The 23,794-nt window shown below is 30.2% G+C and overlaps 1 protein-coding gene and 1 non-coding gene across 7 annotated transcripts in view; both read right to left on the bottom strand.

Moving 5' to 3' along the window:
- Positions 1-23,794, bottom strand: part of Zip48C (Zinc/iron regulated transporter-related protein 48C) — a 63,066-nt gene that overhangs the window by 33,040 nt on the left and 6,232 nt on the right. For 3 of the 6 annotated variants that reach the window (XM_087410481.1, XM_087410482.1, XM_087410483.1), the window contains exons 3-5: positions 9,010-9,397; positions 4,281-4,432; positions 4,078-4,163 (exon numbers count right to left, since the gene is read on the bottom strand). In XM_087410481.1, the coding sequence (XP_087266607.1) occupies positions 4,078-4,163; positions 4,281-4,432; positions 9,010-9,355 (584 nt within the window). In that variant the 5' untranslated portion in view covers positions 9,356-9,397. Of the gene's footprint in view, positions 1-4,077; positions 4,164-4,280; positions 4,433-9,009; positions 9,398-21,169; positions 23,304-23,794 lie in introns of those variants that run through there. The other 3 variants (XM_011065481.2, XM_087410480.1, XM_011065480.2) reach the window with 3 other exon arrangements.
- LOC147908254 (U1 spliceosomal RNA) lies at positions 15,655-15,804 on the bottom strand. The gene has a single exon (XR_015546550.1). It is a non-coding gene; the product is annotated as a U1 spliceosomal RNA (small nuclear RNA).

Raw genomic sequence — 23,794 nt, 5'->3', positions numbered from 1 at the left:
CATTTTACAAAACTGATATATTATATTTAAATAGTAAATAAATTTTAACGAGTAGCTATATGAAAATGCATTGATATTGAGTGGAGCAAAAAGTTCGTAATTAATTGCACTCGAATCAATCACAAGATTGTGTCAATCAAATATCAAGTATAATAAAAATAATATCAAAAATGTGCTTCTTACATCAAAGTTTATCAATCCGGAGTATCCACGAGAAAGGGCACTGTAAAACCTTGATAATCCGACCTAATATGAATTAACCAAAATTGGGTAAAATAGAGATTATATTTTATTTTATAAAAACCATATTTTAAATATATATAGACATTACTTTAATTTTTAATTACATCTTTAAATTATATATAATTAACTTTATTCTTTCTAAAATCTTAATTAAATGAAACATGTGACAATTCTTTCATACATTAGATATGTACGGAAGAATTAGACTGATTGAGAAAGACAAAGAGAGTAGAGGGGAGGAGAGGGGAGGGGGGAGAGAGCGCTCGAGCGAAGGTAACCGAGGGAATCAGATAATACGGAGTCAGTTATTCTGGATTCCACTGTAATTACCAAAAGAGATCTCTGTAAATCTCGGTCTCTGGAAATTTTCCCTTGGGAAGATTCCGTAAAGTCACACGCGACGTGGGACGTGGATCGTCGCAACGTACGCGGTGAAATTCTCGAAAAGCAATCGCGACTCGAAAGAAGAAAGCAAGTTCGAAGACACTGGCCGGAGGACGAAGAGTCGGAGCGAGTAGGCGCGGGGCGAGGAGAGAGAACAGCAGCGCGAAAGAAGAAGCGGAACACGTAGGTGCGGGGTAGGTAGGTAAACGCAGCGGTAAAGAGGGAGAGGGAGGGAGGGAGAGAGAGAGAGGGAGGGAGGACGGGGACGTTGGAATGGAATGCGCGGCGCCTAGGGCTCGTCGGATTCCAGGGCCACACGTGCCCTTCACTCCCTGCACGCCCGCGCGCCACAAGCAAGCACCGACCGGAGCCAATAAACTTCGCCTCCAACTGGCAGCCGCGGTCGACCACCATAGAGCTCATTCATGGGGACCTCCTACCACGCCGCGATCAGCCGGCTTTCGTCAATCGCTCCTCGCGGCATAGCATCGACATAATGTGTAAACGCGGATGATATATACATCCCCCGTATCAGATTGTCATCGAGCATTGTCGAAATCAAACGCGAAATTTGCACTTACTTGCTTTGCCCTGCTTAGTGACGCTAATAGAGGAGCGGCGGGACGGGGAAAGATGGCGACCAGGGAAGTCGTAGAAATCATGCGGGAACTCCTCGATCTCTTTCCTTTTTCTCTTCTTCATGTGGCCCGCTAACCGAGATTCCGATCGATCGAGCATTTTGGGACACAGACCGAACGATAGCGACTTGAAATGAGACAAACTAAGAAAGTTTACGGTTCGTATCACTAATTTCAGCTTCCTTTCGTAAAGAACTACGTCTATACTTTTTCGCGCGTGGGCAACTACATCATGCTGCCATCTGGTGCAAAATTCCAGACTTACGCTCGAGATGCTAGAAAGTATACTTGCAGTCGGTATATTCGAGTCGATAATACAGATTTTACGACAATCGAAAAATATCTCCTGTAAGATAAAAAAAGATTTGATTCGATTTTTTTTTTCAAACGATATTCAATAGATATCGGATATCTCGTTTAGTATGACAAGTAATTAGATAATTTTATTGATTTTGGTAAATACAAGTTTTGTCCTCTTTCTTATTAACGCGCATACTGGTTATATTAGTTTGGCTTATTCACCGATATACCTGTTGCTTATCTCTTACAAGAAAAAAAACCAGGATCGACTCTTAAGCCTGATCTACAATGTGCTTTTGTTTCCTGTTTCTTGCTTTTAATTACTATTTATTGTACCTTGCCTTTTTGCTTCTTGTCCCGTTTTTCGTTTTCTGTTGCTCGAGATAAACGTTAACGAACTTCAAAAGAAACAGAAAAAAGAAGAACATATCAAGAAATATAATCGTTGATAAAACGATCACAAAGAGGAAAAAAGCAAAAGGTAAAAAGCAAGAAACAAAGAGCACATTGGAGAACAACCATTATTATGGCATAAAACTATTTTTATTAGTGCTATTTAGATTCGTCCGATATTCCTCTAATCTAACATCTGTACTTTATTATACAAAATTGGTCACTGATTAAAATAAATTCTGATATTTGTATAAACTACGACTTTATAATCGAAATGCAAGGCAAAATGCGATCGCTTTGCTTTTTAATTTTGAACTTAGCAATTAGAGCAGTATGGTAACCAAAGTTAATTCACCTTTACAACATTTACTTCGTAAAAAGATATGCAATATGTCATGTACGTAAAGTAATGGCAGCTGTAAAATAAATAAATGAGTAACGGAAAATCCCCGAGTCGAAATTTTAGTCCTACTTTGAATCTCTTTCAACCTCAATTAACCTTATAAATCTATAATAAATCTATTTTGATATTTAAACAATCAAATAGGACCTTTTTTAATATTACTTAATTTACAGTTTTTATTTAGAAAACTTTTTTTGAACCTAAAAATAGGAAATTTTTGCAATAACTGCCATTTACAGGCTCAACGTAAAAGTTCAATTAGATTAGAACATATTATAAATCTCTAGAGTCTACATATATTCTAATTATAAATTTTTAGAGTCGATCTACATACATCTGTTCATGAACTTTATTTTTAAAAAATTGCAGGCTTTACTTACAAGTTATTGGTCTTTATCTCCTTCAAAGTAGTCTCCACCCTAACGAATACACTTGTTCCAACGATATTTCCATTGCTGGAAGGACTTTTCTAGAGTTGCTTTCAGTTCTCTCAGCGAATTTTCTTTTATGACTTCGATTGTTTCAAATTGTTTTCCTTGGGTTTTGAATTTCAGAAAAAAGAAAAAGTCAGAAGGGGTGAGTAGGATGGGTGCTGTTTTTGCTTAAAAAAAAATGAGCTGGTGCGTTGTCGTGATGAAGCAGCCACAACTGTATTTCCCCATCCATCCTACTCACCAGATTTGCCCCTTTCTGACTTTTTCCTTTTCCCAAAACTCAAAACACCCATGAAAGGAAAACGATTTGAAACAATTGAAAAATCATAAAAAAAAAATTCGCTGAGGGAATTGAAAACAATTCCAGAAAAGTCCTTCCAGGAGTGCTTCCAGCAATGGAAACGTCGTTGGAATAAGTGTATTCGTTGAGGTGGACACTACTTTGAAAGGGATAAAGACTAGTAGCTTGTAAGTAAAGCCTGCAATTTTTAAAAAATAAAGTTCACATTTTGAACAGACCTCGTACGTCCTAAAACTAAGATTCAAAATTTCAACTCGTTGGAATTAAGTTTAGAAACTTAATACAAAAGATTACCTCTTTCGACAAATTGTATATGTTGCGTGCAATATTAATGTAGTAATATGTAGCAATGTGTCAATGTTTTATAAATCATAAATTTGTATTGTAAATCGTATGTAAGCCGTACTTAATCGGTAAAAGCGATTCCGGAGTTTGTCACGTCAGCATCCCCTTAACCCTCTTGACTCGCTTAATAAGTTAAATAGGAGATTGATCGAAACTAGTATGTAATACCAGTACAGTCTTTATTAAACATTGTTAATAGATCACGTCATCGCATAAACGAGGAGCACATTACTTTCTTTTTGAAATCTTTTTTTTTGAATTAACATATACTTTTTAATTGATAATTAAATTTAATCAATATGAAATCATCTGAGGCAATATAATATTTTTATCGGCAATAAAATATTTTTATAGTTTTATATTATATCAATAATTAATCTTTAATAGTAATGTATTGAATCGATACCAGGATAAAAAAACCAATATCTGTCAAACGTATATTTTATCAGAGATTTGCACTTAATTTTTAAGGACATTGTTCAGATTTTCTATAAATATATGGATATCTTGCGTATTTTTACAATATAATCCAACATTTTGTTTACTGTAAACTGTAATTACGCATGATATTCAGTATAAGTTTTCGTTGTCTTCGTGAACTTTATTTTTAAAAAATTGCAGACATTTTCAACTTACCTTGCGTTTTCAAAAGTAGCTGATGCACTACTACCTATTGCTCCGAAGCCTACACCAACCGCAAGACCCTCAGGAATATTGTGGACCTATTTGTAACAATCGAAATGTTACAAATATATTATTATTTATTTTATAATTATCGTATAAGACAAATCTAAACAAGTGTGCTTTGCATGATTATTTATTATCGTGTAGAAATATACCGTAATTGCAACAATTAGCAGTAATATCCTCCGCCATTGGTTATTCTTCACTTCGTTATTGGGATCTTCGTAAACAGTTCCAATTTCTGCAGATTCTGATGAGCGGTTTATATTGGGAATTTGTCGACGTCTACTATTCTGTTCGTAGAAGCCTGAAAAATTAAATATTCACAACAACATTTACCATATCCAGTCAGCGCAAATTTTCGAAAACTGAGCCACGAGCACAGGACCACTTCATGCAAATACTATTTGTGTAAGGTTTAAGAAAAGGAATTCTTCACGCACATAAAATACTTTCGATTAAATTTATTGCAATTGAATCCGTTTAGGCAGGGTTAATAAGATCAGTTTATTTTTTTAAACTCCGTAAAACTGTTCACACAGATCCAAAATGTTTATATTTTATTTTTTTTATTTAAATGTATATAATATTAGATAATGTTTTACGCGGACGTGCACTTTGTATTAATGATGAATTTAAACGTATTTTTAGTTTCATTTTCGTTGTTTCACATTTTTTAATCACATCACTCTCTGTAAGGTTTATAATTTCAGTTTAGCTGTTTTTAATTGAATTAGGTCGGATATGTATAATTAGATCGTTTTTATTTATAATATTTATATTGGACCTGTGTGTAAGTCCCACGTATTTCACTACGAATATCATGCATATGCTAGTACAATGCTTGAGATATTTTTAGAATAAGTACGAATCAACTATTCCAATTTCTATTGAATATCGTCATTTCTTATAAGGAAAATATACTATATTAATTTAATAACATATTTAATTGGAATAAGCAATGATCTCTGCATAAATTTATTATATATAATATTTAGATATTAGAATTTTAAATCAGTATTTTATATATTTCAATTTAATCAATAACTTAATCAATAATTTTTATCTTAAGAAAACGATATAATAACTTTTTTTTCGTATTAGCGTGCATGTAAGATATACAAAGAGTATCCTGAAATTTGCTAATTAAAATAACAAGATTTTTAAAAATCAAGTAAAAAATTATATGTACATTTTCATTTCAAGCAATAGTTTCTAAGATGTAAAAGTTTAAATATAGCAAATTACAGATTCTGTCTAAACAGTTACGTGTCGCACGTGCAATCTTAAGTAAACGTGCATTTCAACGTGCATTTAAAAGTCTGTCTAAATGTAACCTGTAATTGGCCATTTTTAACTCTTATTATTTCACACATTATTGCTTAAAATAAAAATTTATAAATAATTTTTTTACTTAATTTTCTGAAAACTTTCTTATTGTAGTATTTTAATTCACGAATTTCGGGACGTCATGTATATTTTCATCCTTGAATTTATTAAAGAGAGGAAGAAAATGTCAGATTAAAATTGTAAATTTAATTTATCTACATGATCTTTATCAAGCATCTTTATCAATTTTATCATACTACTATTTTTGTATAAGTACTTTTGATCATGCTACATGCAAAAATTATAACTTATATTGATTATATAAAACAGATCGATCTAATAATAATTTTCATGAAAATAATAATTTGAGAGAATGCTTATTCCCGAATAAGAATCAAATATATCTGCGATAAAGCAAAGAGGGGCGAGTATACGTGGACGTTCATATACATATACCCTTATAAAAATTTTTCACCATTTTTAGTCCATTTTTAGCCCGCGCAAACTATTAGTTTAAATGATGAAAATGTGTATTCCATTGAAGAGTATAACTACATTTTTAGATAGCAGAAACTTAAAAATGAGTGATTAAAATAGAGTGCTATATCTGAGTTGTAATAATGTATAATCAGTAAGTTTTTGAATGGTAAAAATGTGCTGACGTGTAAATTTGAGGTGTAAATTTGAAATGTAAAAACGTATATACGAATATAAAATACTCGTTCAGCACTCACAACAATTTACATTGTATATTTTAAAATAATGAGTTTTGAGTAAAGCGTAACCGATAGCATGAGAAAATCAGCTTGCTCCGCTGGGATTCGAATCGAGGCTTAACAGGTCTCCGAATCTCTGCTACGAGGCTGCCATCCTGCCACTGACCCACATAACTTCTATGTTGATATTAACTTTTGTGCTTATATACACTTTACAAAGGATTTCAATTTATTATATACAATGGTAATTGTATTTAATATATGAATTCTGTACATATATATATATATATATATATATATATATAACTATTATATACATATATACACACACATATATAAAATATGGTATATGTATATTATAAATATTTGGTTAATACATTATTAAATTCATGATTTTTTATTATATAATCCATAAATAAATGTGCATACTTGTAAAGCTATAATATCCTATATATTGTCGAAAAATTTTTTCTCTGCAGTTATCATCTTTGTTGATAACTAATCAAACATTGATGATAACACTGAAATTACAATTTAAAACAAAATCGAATATTATGAGTTTTAAATGTATACCGATAAACACGTCTACAAAACTAATAAATCATAAAATTAGTACAATATTACTCGGTAAACAATTTTTCATGCATGAATATGTATAAATATTCATAAACATACATAATTTTATATGAAATATGTCCATACATGTTCATACATCCTTCTTTCTTTTGTAAAATTACTTTTTAGTGTAATAGAAATAACAATAGTAATGTGAAAACATTAAAAATAATTAAAAGGGTAATTTTCATATTATTTATTTTAGAAAAAAATTACTTATGTATAAATTATACATATATAAAATTATGCATAATTGTGTATGAGCAATTTTTTTAATAGTTCTCCAAATTTGTTTTTTTCTAAAACGAACAAAATTATCCTTTTAATTATTTTTTATGTTTTGACCTTACTATTGTTATTTCTATTACACTAAAAAGTAATTTTACAAAAGAAAGAGATATTTATGTATGGACATATTTCATATATGATTATATGTGTTTATGAATATTTATGTATGTATATATATATATATATACATATTAATGTACAAAAAATTTTTATTGGAATATTTTTTAAATTTTTATTGGAATAGTTTTTTACTCTTAATCATTTCAACATTAATAAGGATGCGAACTCCCGGATGTCGGTCTTTAAGGAAGACCTTTCACTTTTGCAGACGTAAAAAAATCGAAAATTTTTTTTTCCTTATTTTGATTCTTACATGTGTGTAAAATATCTGTAAAAGAATTTTTTTTAATTCGCAATATTAACAAAACTATGAGCTAAATATATAAAGACGCATGAGGCCTCTGAGCGCAAACCGTTGTACATCAGAATCATCAAGAGAAGCCAGAACAACTCGGAGAGATGATGGAAAACGAATTATATGAAGAGGAGAAAGGATTATTATATGGCCCTGATTATTGCAGAATAATCGTAAGTGCACTAAAACTTGTTATAAGTGGAAAAAGTCAAACTAAAACTTTAAACGTGTTTTTCTCAAAACCACAATTTTCGAACTGATAACAAATGGATTAAGATATTGACTTAATTCTTTTTTCCTCTTGATCCTAATACTTTTACGCATGGCACAAACTATAATCATGATTTTACAACAACATTCGATTTGTTATTCACAAAAAATAAATTTTTTTAGGAAAAAACTTAATTTTTTTTAATGCTACCATTTTTATAAAAATATTTTTTTACTGTTTAAGCATAACATAATTTTATGTAAAATCCCATATATAATAAATTTTCTTTAAAAAATTCATAAAATTGAGCTAATTTTACGGCTAGCAAAGATGAAATCCCCCTTAATAGTATCTCTTATAATAAGGTAATGTTAACATTAGATTTGTTCTTTTTCCTCCCCAAATTCTGAATTGGTATACACTAATGTATAAGTTAGAGTGAGACAGGTATAATTTGTTTCACTCTAACTTATTGCACTAATTCAGAACTAATCCAGAATTCTTCAAAAAAGAACAGATCTATTATATATAGCAAGCAACTCGGGCAATATCAACACTGCCTACTATGCGGACTTTGTCCGTAACATACAATAATAAGTGATCATTAGGGTAACTAGTATGCCGCACTTATCGAAAATTTAATTTATCAAGTACCGTATATGTTTAAGATAAATAAATTATACTAATTAAAATGTTACACTATCTACTATTATAAAAAGAATTAGAAATACAAAATATTTAGTTATACTTAAAAGTATATTGTTTTATGTACACAAGAATTGTTTAATACATATAGTTGCACGTACATCCTGCGAATTGGCTTTTATGTTCCTGTATTATTTTTTATAAGTAAATGCATGACTTTTTAACTACGTTTCATATTGAACGAAGCTGATTGTTCTCAAAAATATTCATCGGCTAAAAAACAAATATTAAAAACGGGAAATATACTAAAAAATATTTATACGCATACTCGCATATACGTTGTCGTTCATCAGCAAAAAAACGAGTATTGAAAACGGATAATCTCCTCAAAATACTTATACGTATATTCGTGTATATTTGTCATCGTTCCTTTGCCATACACTGCAAATGCTCGAGACGATGCTAGTGCAAGACGGCTAAAAACGGGCTAAAAATGGTCCATGTGATATGTAAAACGGTGAAAAATTTTTGTAAGGGTATGCAAAAATATAGGCATATATGTACAGTATATACGTGTCATCTCACGAACTGATCCCATTTTCCAAGCCTATAAAAGAGAGAGACATAAAAAAAAATTGCGATTTTACGAGAAGAAAATGAGATACCATCGATAGCGGTCGATTCGACACGAGCGTACATTTTTCCGCCGGGTATTTGTACGTTGTTAAGTAACGGATCATAATCATCGTCTAAATCCTCGTCACTCTTTAGTTTCGCAATGATCTTGCGTCTTTGTTTCGTACCGACTGATTGCATAGCTAAAAGCACATTGGGGGACTGAATGCCGAGGGTGGATATCAACACGTCCGTCCCGTATACGAACGCCGCGCCGACGAGAAACCCAACTGCGACCGGCACGAACGCGTACTCGCCCTCCGCTCCATACATCTTGCTCTCGGCTGCCATTTCGATCGCCGGTGCCAACAATGACCAGTAACTCGCGGCCGTCATCACGCCAGCGGCGAACCCCAGGCTGACATCGAGGAGCTTGCGCTGAAACGGAAACGAATCATTATAGACATATATAAGCAACTTCGTTACTCGAAAATTTGGCTAAAGGGATTGAGAAAAAGGGATAAATTTTGCCATTTGCTTTTTTTTTAATCTGTGCGATCCTTTCGAACTATCAAGTTCAAATTTGAGATTGAACATTCGACATTTTTTCTTTTGCAGTTATTATTATATTTTTTTAAATAGTTTTTAATATATGTGTATATACTCTTTGAAATCTTTAACGAGGAATATAATTTTAAAGAATGACAAAGAGCGGCAATTGAATCATTGTTGACAAAAAGTGGACTTAATTGTTAATTTTTAAGAATGAGATTTTACTCTTTAGAGTTACATTTCACTCCAAAGATTTTAGAGAATATTTATTCAGGAATTTTATATATATATAAATGAGTGCAAAAAGTATTTGTACGGATACAATGTTTTTTTTAAAAAAACTTTATTTTTAAAAAATAAATATTATCCAGCGAAAGATGAGTCATCGAACTGATGTCGAATCGATATCGATACGATGATTTCAACATCAATTTGAAGTCGATTCGACGTTTAATTGGCGATCATTTCTTGTTGGATAATTAACAATTTATTCATAAAGAATAAAATAGAAATTCATAAAGATTAAAATTGTATGTACCAAAAAGATGTGTATTAATCATAGAGAATATATCACCTAAAAAATTAGCGAAAATTAAAAATTGTATTGTTTGAATGTTCAAAAAATGTTCGTACAGTTGAGAAATTTAGCTTCTAAAATCAGGAAATACATGTTTATGTTAGAACAGAATGTATTCATTGTATAAAATTGCTAATTAATGTTTATTTTTTACAAATAAGATTTTTTTTATAAAAAATTTCCTTGTACGAATACTTTTTGCTCTCACTGTATATACATATATACATACTATATATATATATATATAAAAGACGCGCAATGTTAGAAAAATAATTCCAGAATTATTCTCTAAAATCTTTGAAGTGAAATGTAATTCTAAAGAGTAAAATCTCGCTTTTAAAAATTGATAATTAAGCCCACTCTTTTATAATGTGTTAAATAAGAAAAATATAAGTATATATACATAATTCTTATATATAATTCTGGAATACTATATTATATTTTTCTTATTTAACATATTATGCTATGTGAAAATTCATTCATATATTTAAAATTCATATATTTAAAAAATTTTTTACGCTATTTATATGTCTGTTTTATATATAATATGAATTGCAAAATGTTAGAATAATTAAATTAACATTATTTTAATGTAAAAAATAAACTTTAATGTTAAACAATTTTAATAAATGTTATTTTAAACTAGCTAAATTTTACTAACAAATTATACTAAACTTAAAAAACACTTGGATGAAAATTCACCAGAAGTATTCATTAATCAGTACGACTTCACATTATAATCTTTTTGTTCCTTTCTTTTCATTATTTAGTAGGTATTTATTTAAAAAAATATTATTTTAAAATATTTATCAAGGACCGATATTATGTGTCTATATACTTGAAATAAAAATAACTCATTGACTGACAGTTATAATCTAGATTTCTCTTGAAATCACGTGCATATTTGCTTTTTCTGGCCAAGGTGATCTGCAACTCTGATTTAGCTTCCGTCGAGACATCAGGGGTGCGGTAGGTTTATTTGAGATATACACACATTAGACTCATAAGAGAATATATAAAAAATATTGTGTCAACATTTTACGAATAACTCATGTCTTATCTTGTATAATGTATATTAACGTGCGGATATGCGGTGGGCAGTGTCAAGGTCTAATCTCTTAGATCGATTCAAAATTTATGATACCAATTAGATAATTCCTAAAGCAAATATAATGCCAAGATGTTTATCAAACATTAACGGAAAGTTTAAAATAATCCTTTCTTGATATTTACTTCATAGCTTAAATATGCACAGAAAATAATATAGATTGATTTCTGTACACGCGCGCGCGCGCGTGAGTGTGTGTATGAGAGATAATACAAATATTTTTGCGATGACTTTTTTGCGCCGAATTTCAACGATGAATATAAGAAATGCAGGTTTAACTTCAAAGTCACGTAAAAAAAAATCATACAAAATTTTTAAAAAAGAATTTTATATGTAAAACTTTGCACTTTTTTGTAAACATATTAAAATTAAAAAAATAATTTTTTTACTGTGCTGCAAACTATTAAACGCACGTAATTTTAAGTAACATAATAGGGTGATCTTTGTTAAAACACATAACTGTAAAAATTTTTTTAAAAACGATCAAAAGTAAAGTATAAATGCTTTAAAATGCTTTTTTTTATCTTTAAAATACTTTTTTATCTTTTGTCCGCAACAAAAGGTTTTCACCGTTTTTTTATGTTACGATGATCCGAAAATTGTACAGTTTTGCGCGTTACGAAAATATTTCCTATTTTTTTGTTAAATAATATAGATATATATATATATATATATATATATATATATACATGATTAATGCAATATTTATCGAACTATAGGCTTATTACTATCTGATTTAATACTAGTTCTAACATATCTATGGATATATAAGCTACACACACACACACACACACACACACACACACACACACACACACACACACACACACACATATATATACAGGATTGGCCATATTCGACGGAAAGATGTTTTTTTTTCAATCATGGGAAACGTCGTTACTCGATCTAACATCTCTGTCAAAAGTTACAGTGTTGCCAGATCTTTCCGTCGAATATGGCCAACCCTGTATATGTATATATATATATATATATATATGTGTGTGTGTGTGTGTAGCTTATATACCATAGGTATGTTAGAACTAGTATGATTTAGTACTAGTACTAAATCATAGTAATAAGCCTATAGTTCGATAAATATTGCATTAATCATGTGTATATATATATATATATATATATATATATATCTATATTATTTAACAAAAAAATAGGAAACATTTTCGTAACGCGCAAAACTGTACAATTTTCGGATCATCGTAACATAAAAAAACGGTGAAAACCTTTTGTTGCGGACAAAAGATAAAAAAGTATTTTAAAGATAAAAAAAAGCATTTTAAAGCATTTATACTTTACTTTTGATCGTTTTTAAAAAAATTTTTACAGTTCTGTGTCTTAACAAAGATCCGTGTCTTAAGAAGATAAAATTAAAACTTGGCATATATGAATTGCGATGTATGTAGATTACGCTTGCATAATTTTTTATAATATACTGTAATAGGCTTGAGTAGCGACTAGTTAATAAGTTAAATAAGAAGTCAAAAAGTTAACTTTTAATTTAATTTAGTTAATTTTAAATAAATTAATTTTTAATTAAATCTAGTTACTTTTGAACTTTAATTTATTAACTTTTTCTTTTTAAATTAAAAAATAATTTTTTTGTCTTTCTAAACGATAATATCTTTTTTTTCTATATAATCTTAAATGTTAAAGAGAGAAGTTGAGAAAAAGAGCTCAATGATTATGTGATGAACATGATGTTCATAGCTCAAAGATGACGTATAAGAAATTGACAAATTTTAAAGTCTACTTTTAGGAAAGTACTTTTAATTATCAGCGCTTTTGCGTTATTCTATCTTTGTTTTACGTCTAGCAATAAAAAGAGAATTACGTAATAGCATTGCTTTCGTATGCAACCTTAGGTAGATATAAAAGTCGGTACTTATTAGTAAAAACCAACTTCATTTCAAAATTTATAAATAAAATATTAAATTTATCTGATGACTTATATTGTAATTATTTCGTTATTTAAAGCTTATATTGTTTCATTATTTAAAGTAATTTGATTTTAAGAAAAATTAAGAAATCCTGATTTAATAATAATACATTTCAAAGCTAATTCAAGCTAAATGAAATTAATAAAATTAATTTTATTTAACTGAAGTTAATTCGATCTTAACGTAAATTTAAATGAGTTAGTTTTTTCCATTTATGCAATTTTTTATAATTAATTTAATTTTATAAGTCGTTAACTTTCTTAGTTTAGTTTAAAAAAATATTAACATCCAACTCTGATTGTAAACTATGCAAATTATATTTCATGAGCTATTACCTACTCATTATATATTGCGAAATTCATGTAATATGAGGTATGCACATTCATTTATTGCATCATATATTGTATTTATAATATGTAGTTGTTTTATGTTGGTGCTATAAGAAATTAAAATGATAGATAAATAAAACAAAATAATTCGTTCATTTATACAGAAAATTAATAATAATAATATCAGTAATAAGTATAACGAATTAAAATAAGGTCACCATATGAACTTGCAAACGCAGATGTTTAATAATTGCGGTATCGCACGAACATCTGCGTTCGCAAGTTCTTATTGGCCTTAACTCAATTTATTATAGTTCAGAAAATCAAATCTTGACAATCAATGTGCGTAATGTAGGAATCATTCGTTTACGTCGCAATTATTTAATTACTTTAACAGATCCGCGATTTAAATCTGCTTGACAACATAAATTTGCAAATCTTATCATATCGTGTTCATTAAGTATTAATATATTCGATTAAATTAGAAGCAAGATTTATTATACTGTTGTGATAATGTCAAGCGAAATTTACTGACGCAGAAGATATCGAATGCTAGTTGCATTTCCGTGAAAATTATAATCAATATCAGTTATACTACGACATCGAAAGAGAAAATTGTATTTTGATATCTTATTATTGTATCTAGATTACAGAATAAAGAAAAAATAAAAGTATAAAATACACTAATTAAAAAAATAATGAAATCTAACGATGTGATTATTACATTTCGCGCCATGGCGTAAAGATGAGTATACACGGTCACAAAGGTTGTAAAAACTTTTTTTTTGATGGGTTTCGGTAGCTTGCTCACTAAGAGATTGGTTCTTGCTATGAATCTAATCGTTCAACCGCTCGAGAAAGGCTGAGTTTCGAATTCCATTGAAATAAAAGTGTTGCAACCTTTCTATGACCGGCTGTATATGGTCAACATAATACTACAAGTTCTTTGATTGTTCATAAAATTCTTTCTTCGAATTGATGAATCGAATGCTTTAAAGCATTCATAGTGAGACTTTTACCTAATATGTTACAACATTAAAATCAAATTTTAACTTGAACCCGCAAGATAACAGTTTTAACATTCAACATAGATTTGCCGCTGACATATAAGGTACCTCTGAGCAAAAAGAATTTTGCCATCTTTTTTAATATTTTTATTTAAATAAGATATTTTTTTTAATCTTCAATATCTTTTAAATATCTTTAGAAAGAGCGCAATTTTTTAAATTTTTATTCTAAGGTTGATATTCTAATATTGATCATATAACTTTTTACCTAAGGTGGAAATGTGAAAATTTTTACTATTAAAGTTAATAGAGAAATTTTTTACTTTTCACGTTTTCGCTCTGGAAAAAATGATTAATAAATAATCCTGATAAAATGATACTGATATTAAAATGGATGCTTGATATGACTTATATGTATTGAAAGATTTTAGTAGCGTCATGAAATAAACAATAATCTAATCAATAGTTTCAAATTGTGTGATACAGTTTCTCTAAATTGATCTATATGTATATATATATATATATATATATATATATATATATATATATATATATATATAGTATACATTTCGAAAGATATCAAATCTAACAGAGACGAGCACATGCAATTAGTGTTATAGGTAGGAATGGGAAATTGAAACTTACAATTTAATTTAACGGATTTGACACCTACCTCCCTTCATTAATACGCTTTTGTGCAATGCACAATTTGCTTCGATGATTCTATATCAACTTTTTTTAATTAATCGACTTTTTAATTAATTCAACTTTTTTTTAAATTAATCTCTTCTAGCAAAACTTTTATCAAAAATATATTTGTTTCAATTTAAATTACACTGTACTTTAATGCGATGCATTAAAAATGTAAACATGTGCCAAATTCATTGAAAGCATTATCAAAATATAAAAATTTGTTCTATTATTACGTCTGAGTATCTATTATTACTATACTTCTATATAAATTACTACTATTACTTCTATATAAATTTGAGCACATTGTTAGTTTAAAAATTATTTGATTTTCTGTTTGCATTAACTTTTATGTAAAATTGCGTTTTGTGATGCTTATTAATAAAAGATTCAATAATGGCTCATAAGCTCAATAATTGCGCCACGGAAAAAATTGCTATGATTGTTACTACAATATTCTGTATGTTTGAAAAAGAAACTTCAATTAAATTGACTACCAAAAATTTTACGCCCGAGATATCCACATTAGGGATATTCGCAAGGGTCAGCTACAACCGAAGTGCAATGGAAGAGCCTCACCCTGGAGGAACCGCCTTACTGATCACGGTATCCTCGACGCCAGGTAAGTATAGTTGTCTCAACTGAACTAGTATTGCTATCTCTCAATGTGATCTGCAAAACAATAGTGTATTTGAGAGATGTATAGGTATATATTGTAGTTACACAAGAGACTAATGATTGCACTATTACCAACTTGTTATAACTAGTACTAATATTATCGCCACCCCCCTCCCGCCCCAAAATTCGCGAAGACCTGTGAAAATCTTTTCATCATAAATAAAGTGTTTTATTGTGCATGTCCTGAAGATATAAGATTCCTATGGATGAAGCTTGCGAGCTTTGTCTTCAGAGCATATAGGATTTGAGACCTTAAGAGACTTCCGATTTTCAAAAGTAAGATTTTCGAAAAACATTTTTAGATTACAGTTTATGTTTAGGGTATCGATCATGCTTTTTCTTTAGAGTGGAAATGTGAAAAGTTAAAATTTTTATGTATGTATGTATGTATGTACATATAACATATACATATAATAAAGTCAGACATACTCAACACTCGAAACGATATAGCCGGAGATTTATCATCATTGTATAAAATGGCACATAAACTATTCTATAGTGTTAAGCATCAAATTTGCGAAATTTCAAAGCTTCATGACAAGGTTGGTATGTGTTAAGAAGCCACTACAAATTTGATAACTTATGAGTAACTCTTCCTCGGCAGACCGTTAAACCAACATAGTAGATAGGAGAATTGAGAATGCTAAAGAGTACCCCAAAGTGAGTCGAAACGTACAAGGATTTTTAAATAAAGAAGACATCAAGACATCCAAGATGTAATCATTTTATATTACATTACAATAATCGCGCACCCCTTCCCGCGCTGACTCTCAGTAACCCAGAATCAGATGTCATTGTTATTATATACATACAATACATTTTTACTTTTTACGTTTCCGCGCTAGAAAAAAAGTTAGTGGTTAACTAACCTGGTCGATAAAATGTCCGCAATATGCTTCCGGAAGCTAGACATAATCATTACGATTATAACATCTATATAACAAATATTGCTAAGACTAGAGCAATCATATAAGTCTCACTTCCATAGTACTATAGATCTTATATCTTTTGTATTGATGAGTGAAAATTATCACAATTATTCAATTGTAGCTACACTGTTAGAAATGTAACCACGAGCTTCCTTTAGATGTAAATGAAGCGTGGTTATGAACGAAATTAAAAGTAATGAATGATTTGACTGAAAATTACAGTAGTTACTTAAATGTAATGAACGTGTACATTAAATTTATGAAATTTAATGTACTTTTAATAAAATTTTATGAAAAATGCGTTAAATTTTATGTACAATATATATGTACACAAATATACTTTTTAGTTATAAATACATTAAATGTAATGTCATGAAATTAAGTTCAAATTGTGTAACTTAAAATTTAATGAAATTTAAGAACATTTCTAAGTATCGTAACTTCTTCTCCATGAATATTTTTAAACTATGGTGTGTCAAAAGTGCTTTGTGAGTACAAGTTTTAAACTTTTGATACATCGCTCAAAGACCATCCATTATTGAGCTTTGTGTTAGCGATATCTTGTGTTCATTATATTATAAGTTACAGTCACTTGAAAATTAATTGATTTTATGGAGACTCAATTTTCCGTATAATTAGTGCGGAGTCCTTTGATGAAGAAGTAACATTATAAATTAAATCGTTTATACATATTAACAAAATTCTAATAAATATTCATGCTTTTATTCAAACTTTTATTTTGGATTTACGCGTTTAAAAGTCGCTTAAAAGCGCAGTAAAATACAGTGGAAAATGTACAGTACGCAAAAATTTGTTATCAAGATCATTATAGATATGCAATTAACGTAAGGTACTTTTCGCAGAATAGACTTCGCGAAATTTTGCATATTCTGCCACTTGTTGCGAAATGATAAGTGAAGTTATCGAAGGCCATCAACCAGTTATCGAAGGTAAACTGTTGTATGCTAGACGCAATACATTTTTAAATATTGAAGAAAGTAGAATATTATTTTTTTTTGATTAAATTTTATTCAAACAATACAAGTAAGATTAGTACAATAGTGTACTGACAACGAATCCATTGATTGGAGTCTAAGCTCAGATGTTTATCTTCTTTAATAAGTAGTACTATTCTTTGTGTTAAAATCATAATTAAATAAAAAAATGGCACATCTCAATGTCAAAAGTAAATATTGATTCAATGGAAAATTCTAAAATTTCTAAAAACTGAAATAAGAATTGAAGCCAATAATTGAGAAAGACGGAGTAGATAAAGATAAATTCTATTAGATAATTTTATGAAAAAATCAAAAAATTATTTCTTATAAAGTTGCAGTACAAATAGCGCAACAAAAAATTTAATATCATATTAAGAATAATATCATATTAGAAAATTTGGAGAATAAGTTGCGTTGCAAAGTAAATGTAAGATGGTAGTAAGATAGTTATAAGGTAAGGTAATAATAAGTTAATTATAGGTAAAGTTAATCGTAAGATATCACTTGTAATTGAAAAACGAAATTAGCCATTGTAAAAAGCTTTATATTAATAAAAATGGCGCATTTATTTTATCTAAGCGAGTCGCTTAGATAAGCAACCGCCTCTTCCTATTGGCTGCTTTCCTTATTGCGTTTTTCTTCTTTATTTCGACTGCCATGTCAGACTTTTTGAACCTGGCAGACTTTTGTATTATTTTTATTAATGTAGAGCTTTAATTGTAACTTCTCGGAGGATAATAAAGCATTATAATCTAATATTAAGGTTTTACACATAATAAAAAAATATTGAGACACAAATAAGTATTAAGTAATAGAAATAAAGAAAGTTTTGGTAATTCAGAAATTAAAAGTAATACAAATGCACATTGGAGTTTCTCTAAATTCTTTGGAGAGAAATTAGTTTAACAATGGAAAGCTGAATCCCTGAATTGTCCCTCATAAATTTTTATGTAACTTGGCGCGCGTGTTGAGTGTTCCCTCCTGATATAATATTACTCCATTTTGGCCGCACATAACAAAGTATTTTTGAGATATTAAAATTTTTTTTTAATTTGTTTTTATTTCTATATTCAAGTAAGTAAAAATACTTTATATCATTTTATTATTTATTACCACATGTATGTTACGCAAATCTCAATTCTCTGTACTTTTTAAATTTTCGAAAAAATGTAAGAAAAAAATATGATTAAATTAAGAACATGAAAAGAATGCAATTCAATATAGACTTATTTTTTATTTATTTTATATATATGTCACGAAAATTCTTTCTCTACACTTCTAAAATTTACATTCACAAATAAAGCCTAAGGTCTTGAAGCATTACAAACATGGCACAAGCTTACATTCACATTTATTTTCATATACATTCATAAAAAAATTAACGTTAATAACATTATTAAAAATTTTGCGTTCGAAAATTAATTTTGTTTCAAGATTCCATGCTTTACTTGTTTTTACAAACAATTTCATCTCACAATATATAAAGACAATATATAAAAAATAAATCTGTTGAATCGCATTCTTCTTGTTTTTAATTTAATCATATTTTCTTACATTTTCAAAATTTTAGAAGTGTAGAGAAAGAATTTTCGTGACATATATATGTGATAATAAGTAATGAAACAACATGAAACACTTTTACTTATTTAAATATAGAAATAATTCTCGAGAAATAAAAATATAAATTTAAAAAAATATTTAATATCTCGGAAATATATAATTTGCTATCTGCGGCCAAAATGGAATAATATTATATTTGAAAAGAACATTTAACACTGCTCGCTAAGTTTCATAGAACTCGATGAAGAACAGTTCATAATTTCCTCTTGTGAACAGTAAAATTGAGCCAATCTTAAAAAAAAAAGTTGTTCAATTTTCAATTTTTAAGAGTGAGATTCATGCAAAAAATTTTAGAAAAAATTTTAGAGAAAATTTTAGAGAATACTTACAAATAAAAATATAAAATATAAAATATACAAATATTTATATATTTAAGTGTTTTATATTTTATTTGTATGCATTACACATAACATTTAATCTCTATTCTTAAAATTCTTCTATTTCTATTTCTGTTATATTTATTCCAATATTTACTTTGATACGTTTAATTTCTTCATTCCTAATTTTGTTATTTCTAATATGTAATATTTATCCCTGTCCCTAACGCTGATTCTTTTAATAAGTAATCGATAATTCTAAGTCTTATCGGTGAAGTTGACCAATAACCAACCTTTGTACGACTAAGGCTGATTGGCCAACTTCACTGATTAAGACTAAAATTTCTGATTATCGATCATTGTAGAATCAACATATTTTTTCCGTGCGTAATATATTGTTTGATAGTTGATTTAAAATTCAAGGATCACAAAATACATCACTTAAAAAACGTATGTTTTTGGGTTTACTCTTTACCATCCAACGTAGCATTTTCTTATTTCTTTCTCCCATCGTTCGACTTTTCCATTTATATGAATCGTAAATAACCAAATGTAATTTTATCTGGATGAGAACGTGAAAGCGCGCGTATGTACAGATTCTCTCCAACGATATATTCAACTCGTACGCGCGCGCGAATTAAATTGCATGAAGGAAGCGGCGGATTACGCGGGCCCGCCAATCGCTGTGTGCCGTCGACGACGGCGATTGCGACTTCATCGAAGTAACGAATCTAAATTTAAATGTGAAGAATCACAATAGTCCCGCTTATCTAAATATTTTGCGTTTGCCCTTTTCTCTTGAGAATGACGGTTGTTAACGAGTGAAATTTAAAAATTCGCTTGCAACAAAAAATATGACCTTTGAAATGTTACTTTCAAATGTTATTGACTAAAAGATGTATTTATTTACATTTACGTGACATTTACAAATAAAAGAAATAAAAAGTATCATTAGTAGCACATATTTATTATAGCAATACGAAGTTGAAATAAATTATTTTTATGACAAAATTAAAATTCAATTAACCTTAATCCAATTAATCTTAATTTCCCAATAACCATGTCTTTTTAAACTCTTTTACATATAGAATAAAGGGATTAAAATCTAGAAAAGACAAACTAAATAAGTGCGTTCATTATTTTTCATTACACATTTCTCTTTACATCTCCTACCTTTAAACCAAGTATTATACAGAGAGAGGAGAAAAAGGTGTAAAGAGTGTAATTGAAAGACGCGCGTCAATGACAGAAAAGTGTACGGTGTGCAATTGAAAACAGTGCGAATGCTCTCTTCGAAGCGAGCTGGGAGAGTTTCGCGCACGGGCGGATGCGCCGGTAAGGTTAAGTTTCCTCCCACGGATCAGGATCGGATTCTACGCAAACGATGTTATCGGACATATAGGAATCTGGGCGCGAATTGTCCGAAAGAGACAATCCTCCAGTCGATACTAACTTGTTTTCCCCGAATGATGACTACGAGCGCGGCACCGGCCGCGGTGAGGGCCCACGTGAGCAGGGTTCCGAGGAGCGCCTGGGTGATCGCTGTGTGATTCTTGAGCATCGCGAGCCTCCGTCACATCAGGCGGGAGAGACAGATCCTACAATCGGTCGACCGTGTCCCGTGGCGGACTGCCGTGTGCCGACGGAATGAAACGGAGCGAGCGGGCGTAAACGAACGCGAGAGCCGAACGGCGCGGCGCGAGATCTCCGGTCTTGTGGCACTTCGTTCAGTCCCCCGCGCTGCTTATCTCAACCACCGCGCGCACCACCGACGCACGGGTCACTACTACGTCGCCACCACACGTTCCTATACTACCACCAACGTGCATCATGTACGCGTGTGGCGGCGACATCACTGCGTCTCTCTGCGTCCCTGTCGTATCCCTGTCAATCGCGACTTCCGAATATCGTGGGCTGCGTATTACGTACGTTGCGTACGCGTTACTTTACGCACGCGTTTTCTTTACGTCATATCTAACTAAAGCTCGTATCATACTGTAGATTAAGGTTACAATAGAATACATGACTAATCAGAGAAAGAAGAAATCAATACAAAGTTTAAATAAACTTTATTTTGAGATTGATCAATAGTTAAATTTCAATTAAATCTCAGGCTACGGTTCACTTGATGCTCCAAATGCTTCGAAGTGCTTTTTTATTGTTCCGTTAGTAGAATTCTTTCTTTTAATTGGTCAGTCGAACGCTTCGAAGCGCCAAAAGACCGCACTTGAGTGCAAATGCATCGTTGACTAATCAAAAGAAAGAATTTTACGAATTGACTAATCAAAAAAAGCTTCCAAGCATTTGCAGCGTGAAATGGATCACATCCTCAGTCTCTAGTCTGATATAAGCCGGATCGACAATAGATTTTTAAAGCCATAAGGGATGGACGAATCACAATTAATTATTCTCCTCGCATTCGACTGTAATTGGTCAATTTCTTACGGCTTAAGGCTTAAAACATTTATTGTAGATCCGGACTTACCGCATCATCAAGTTATATCGATTTTAAGTGTGCTCAAAACACCCACGTTGTATCTATGTTTGCGTGATTGATTATTGACTGAAATACAAACTGATGGACTTTCCAGCAAGAGATATAGATGATACACAGTGACCGATATTTATAGTCGGTTCTTATTTGAAGACTGTCTTAAGTTATGTCTTAAGTCGCTAATGCGGCCTTCTGATTGGTTCATGACAGCTTAAGAGCTGTACTTAAATATAAGACTGGTCTTAAATATAAGATCCGACTATGAATATCGGCCAGTGTATCATAGTGAATCATTATACACCGTCTACGATACATGGAATATGAAGTAAGATTTAAAAATTGATCAATCACAGTGAGAAGAATATGAGAAGAATAATCGACTGTGATTTGTCATTGGTGTAGTTTCTTACTCTTACTTCTTACTCCATGTATTGTAGACGACGCATTACACATCCTTGTTATTTGTTAATATTAAACAAAAAGAAACGCTCACTCTGTGTTACACTGTATCTCTAAATATTACATCAATTTCCTACTTAATGTAAATATAATAACATTATATCAATATTATAATATGTTGTACTATATAAATGTAAATATAATATACAATATAGTGTACACACGGAGACATAAATATCTAAGCCGTCTGAAGTTGCATGCGTATTGAAGAAGACATGAAAAGGACTGAGAAGGCGTGAAAAGACATGACTAGACATTTATGTCCCCGTGTATACATGAATATTTTTCGTAGTGACATAAGATAAGTATTGTTTTATTTTTGTTCATGGAATTCCATGGAAGATAATTTTTGTATTGTCTAAATGGGAAGCACTTCATCGTAACAAGGCTTAATCTACTGTGCAGCTTAATGTGCTCTGTTTGTATCTTCCTTTATCGTATCCTTTGTCTTGCTTTTTATCATTTCTTATCTCTTGGCTTTTGCTTCTTATTCCTTTCTTGATTTTCGATCATTCGAAATAAAAATTAACGAACTTAGGAAGAAATAAAAAAAAACGTGATAAGAATCACGATTAAATAATCATAGCAAAGAAGAAAAAGACAATAAAGGCAAGCTACAAGAAGAGCAAAGAGTACATTGTAGATTAGGCTTTACATTATTAAGTAAGAAATTATATATATTATGACATGTAACGATCGATTGAAAAATATATAATAACTTAATTAATAATTTAAAAATTTGAATTTACAAACTTAATTACTAAAATTCAAATTCAGTTTCAATCGACAGGTAAATTAAGAACGACTTCAATCAAACTCCGATTAATTTAATCAATGGTTAACTCAACCGGCAGAATTGTTTAAAATTTCTAACATACAGTTCGTTATTTTCAATTCGTTTCATCAAATAATTCTATTTATTAATTCAATAGTTTTATTTATATTACTTAAAATATTACTGATTAAATTAATTCTATCAAAGTTGAATTCGATTCGTATATCTTTCAATAATCGGCGGCAACAGTATACGAATAGCAAGACGCAACAACGCGCATGCACGAGAGAGTAGCGCGGCCAATGAGCGCGTCTGCGCCTCCTGCGTTCGGCCAGTCGGCCGCCGCATTC

Source organism: Acromyrmex echinatior, chromosome 10 (genome assembly GCF_024713525.1).
Source record: "Acromyrmex echinatior isolate Ae372 chromosome 10, ASM2471352v2, whole genome shotgun sequence".
Taxonomy (NCBI): Eukaryota; Metazoa; Arthropoda; class Insecta; order Hymenoptera; family Formicidae; genus Acromyrmex; species Acromyrmex echinatior.
Note: the sequence above shows the minus strand (reverse complement) of the source record. Positions and strands in the feature narration are given on the sequence as shown.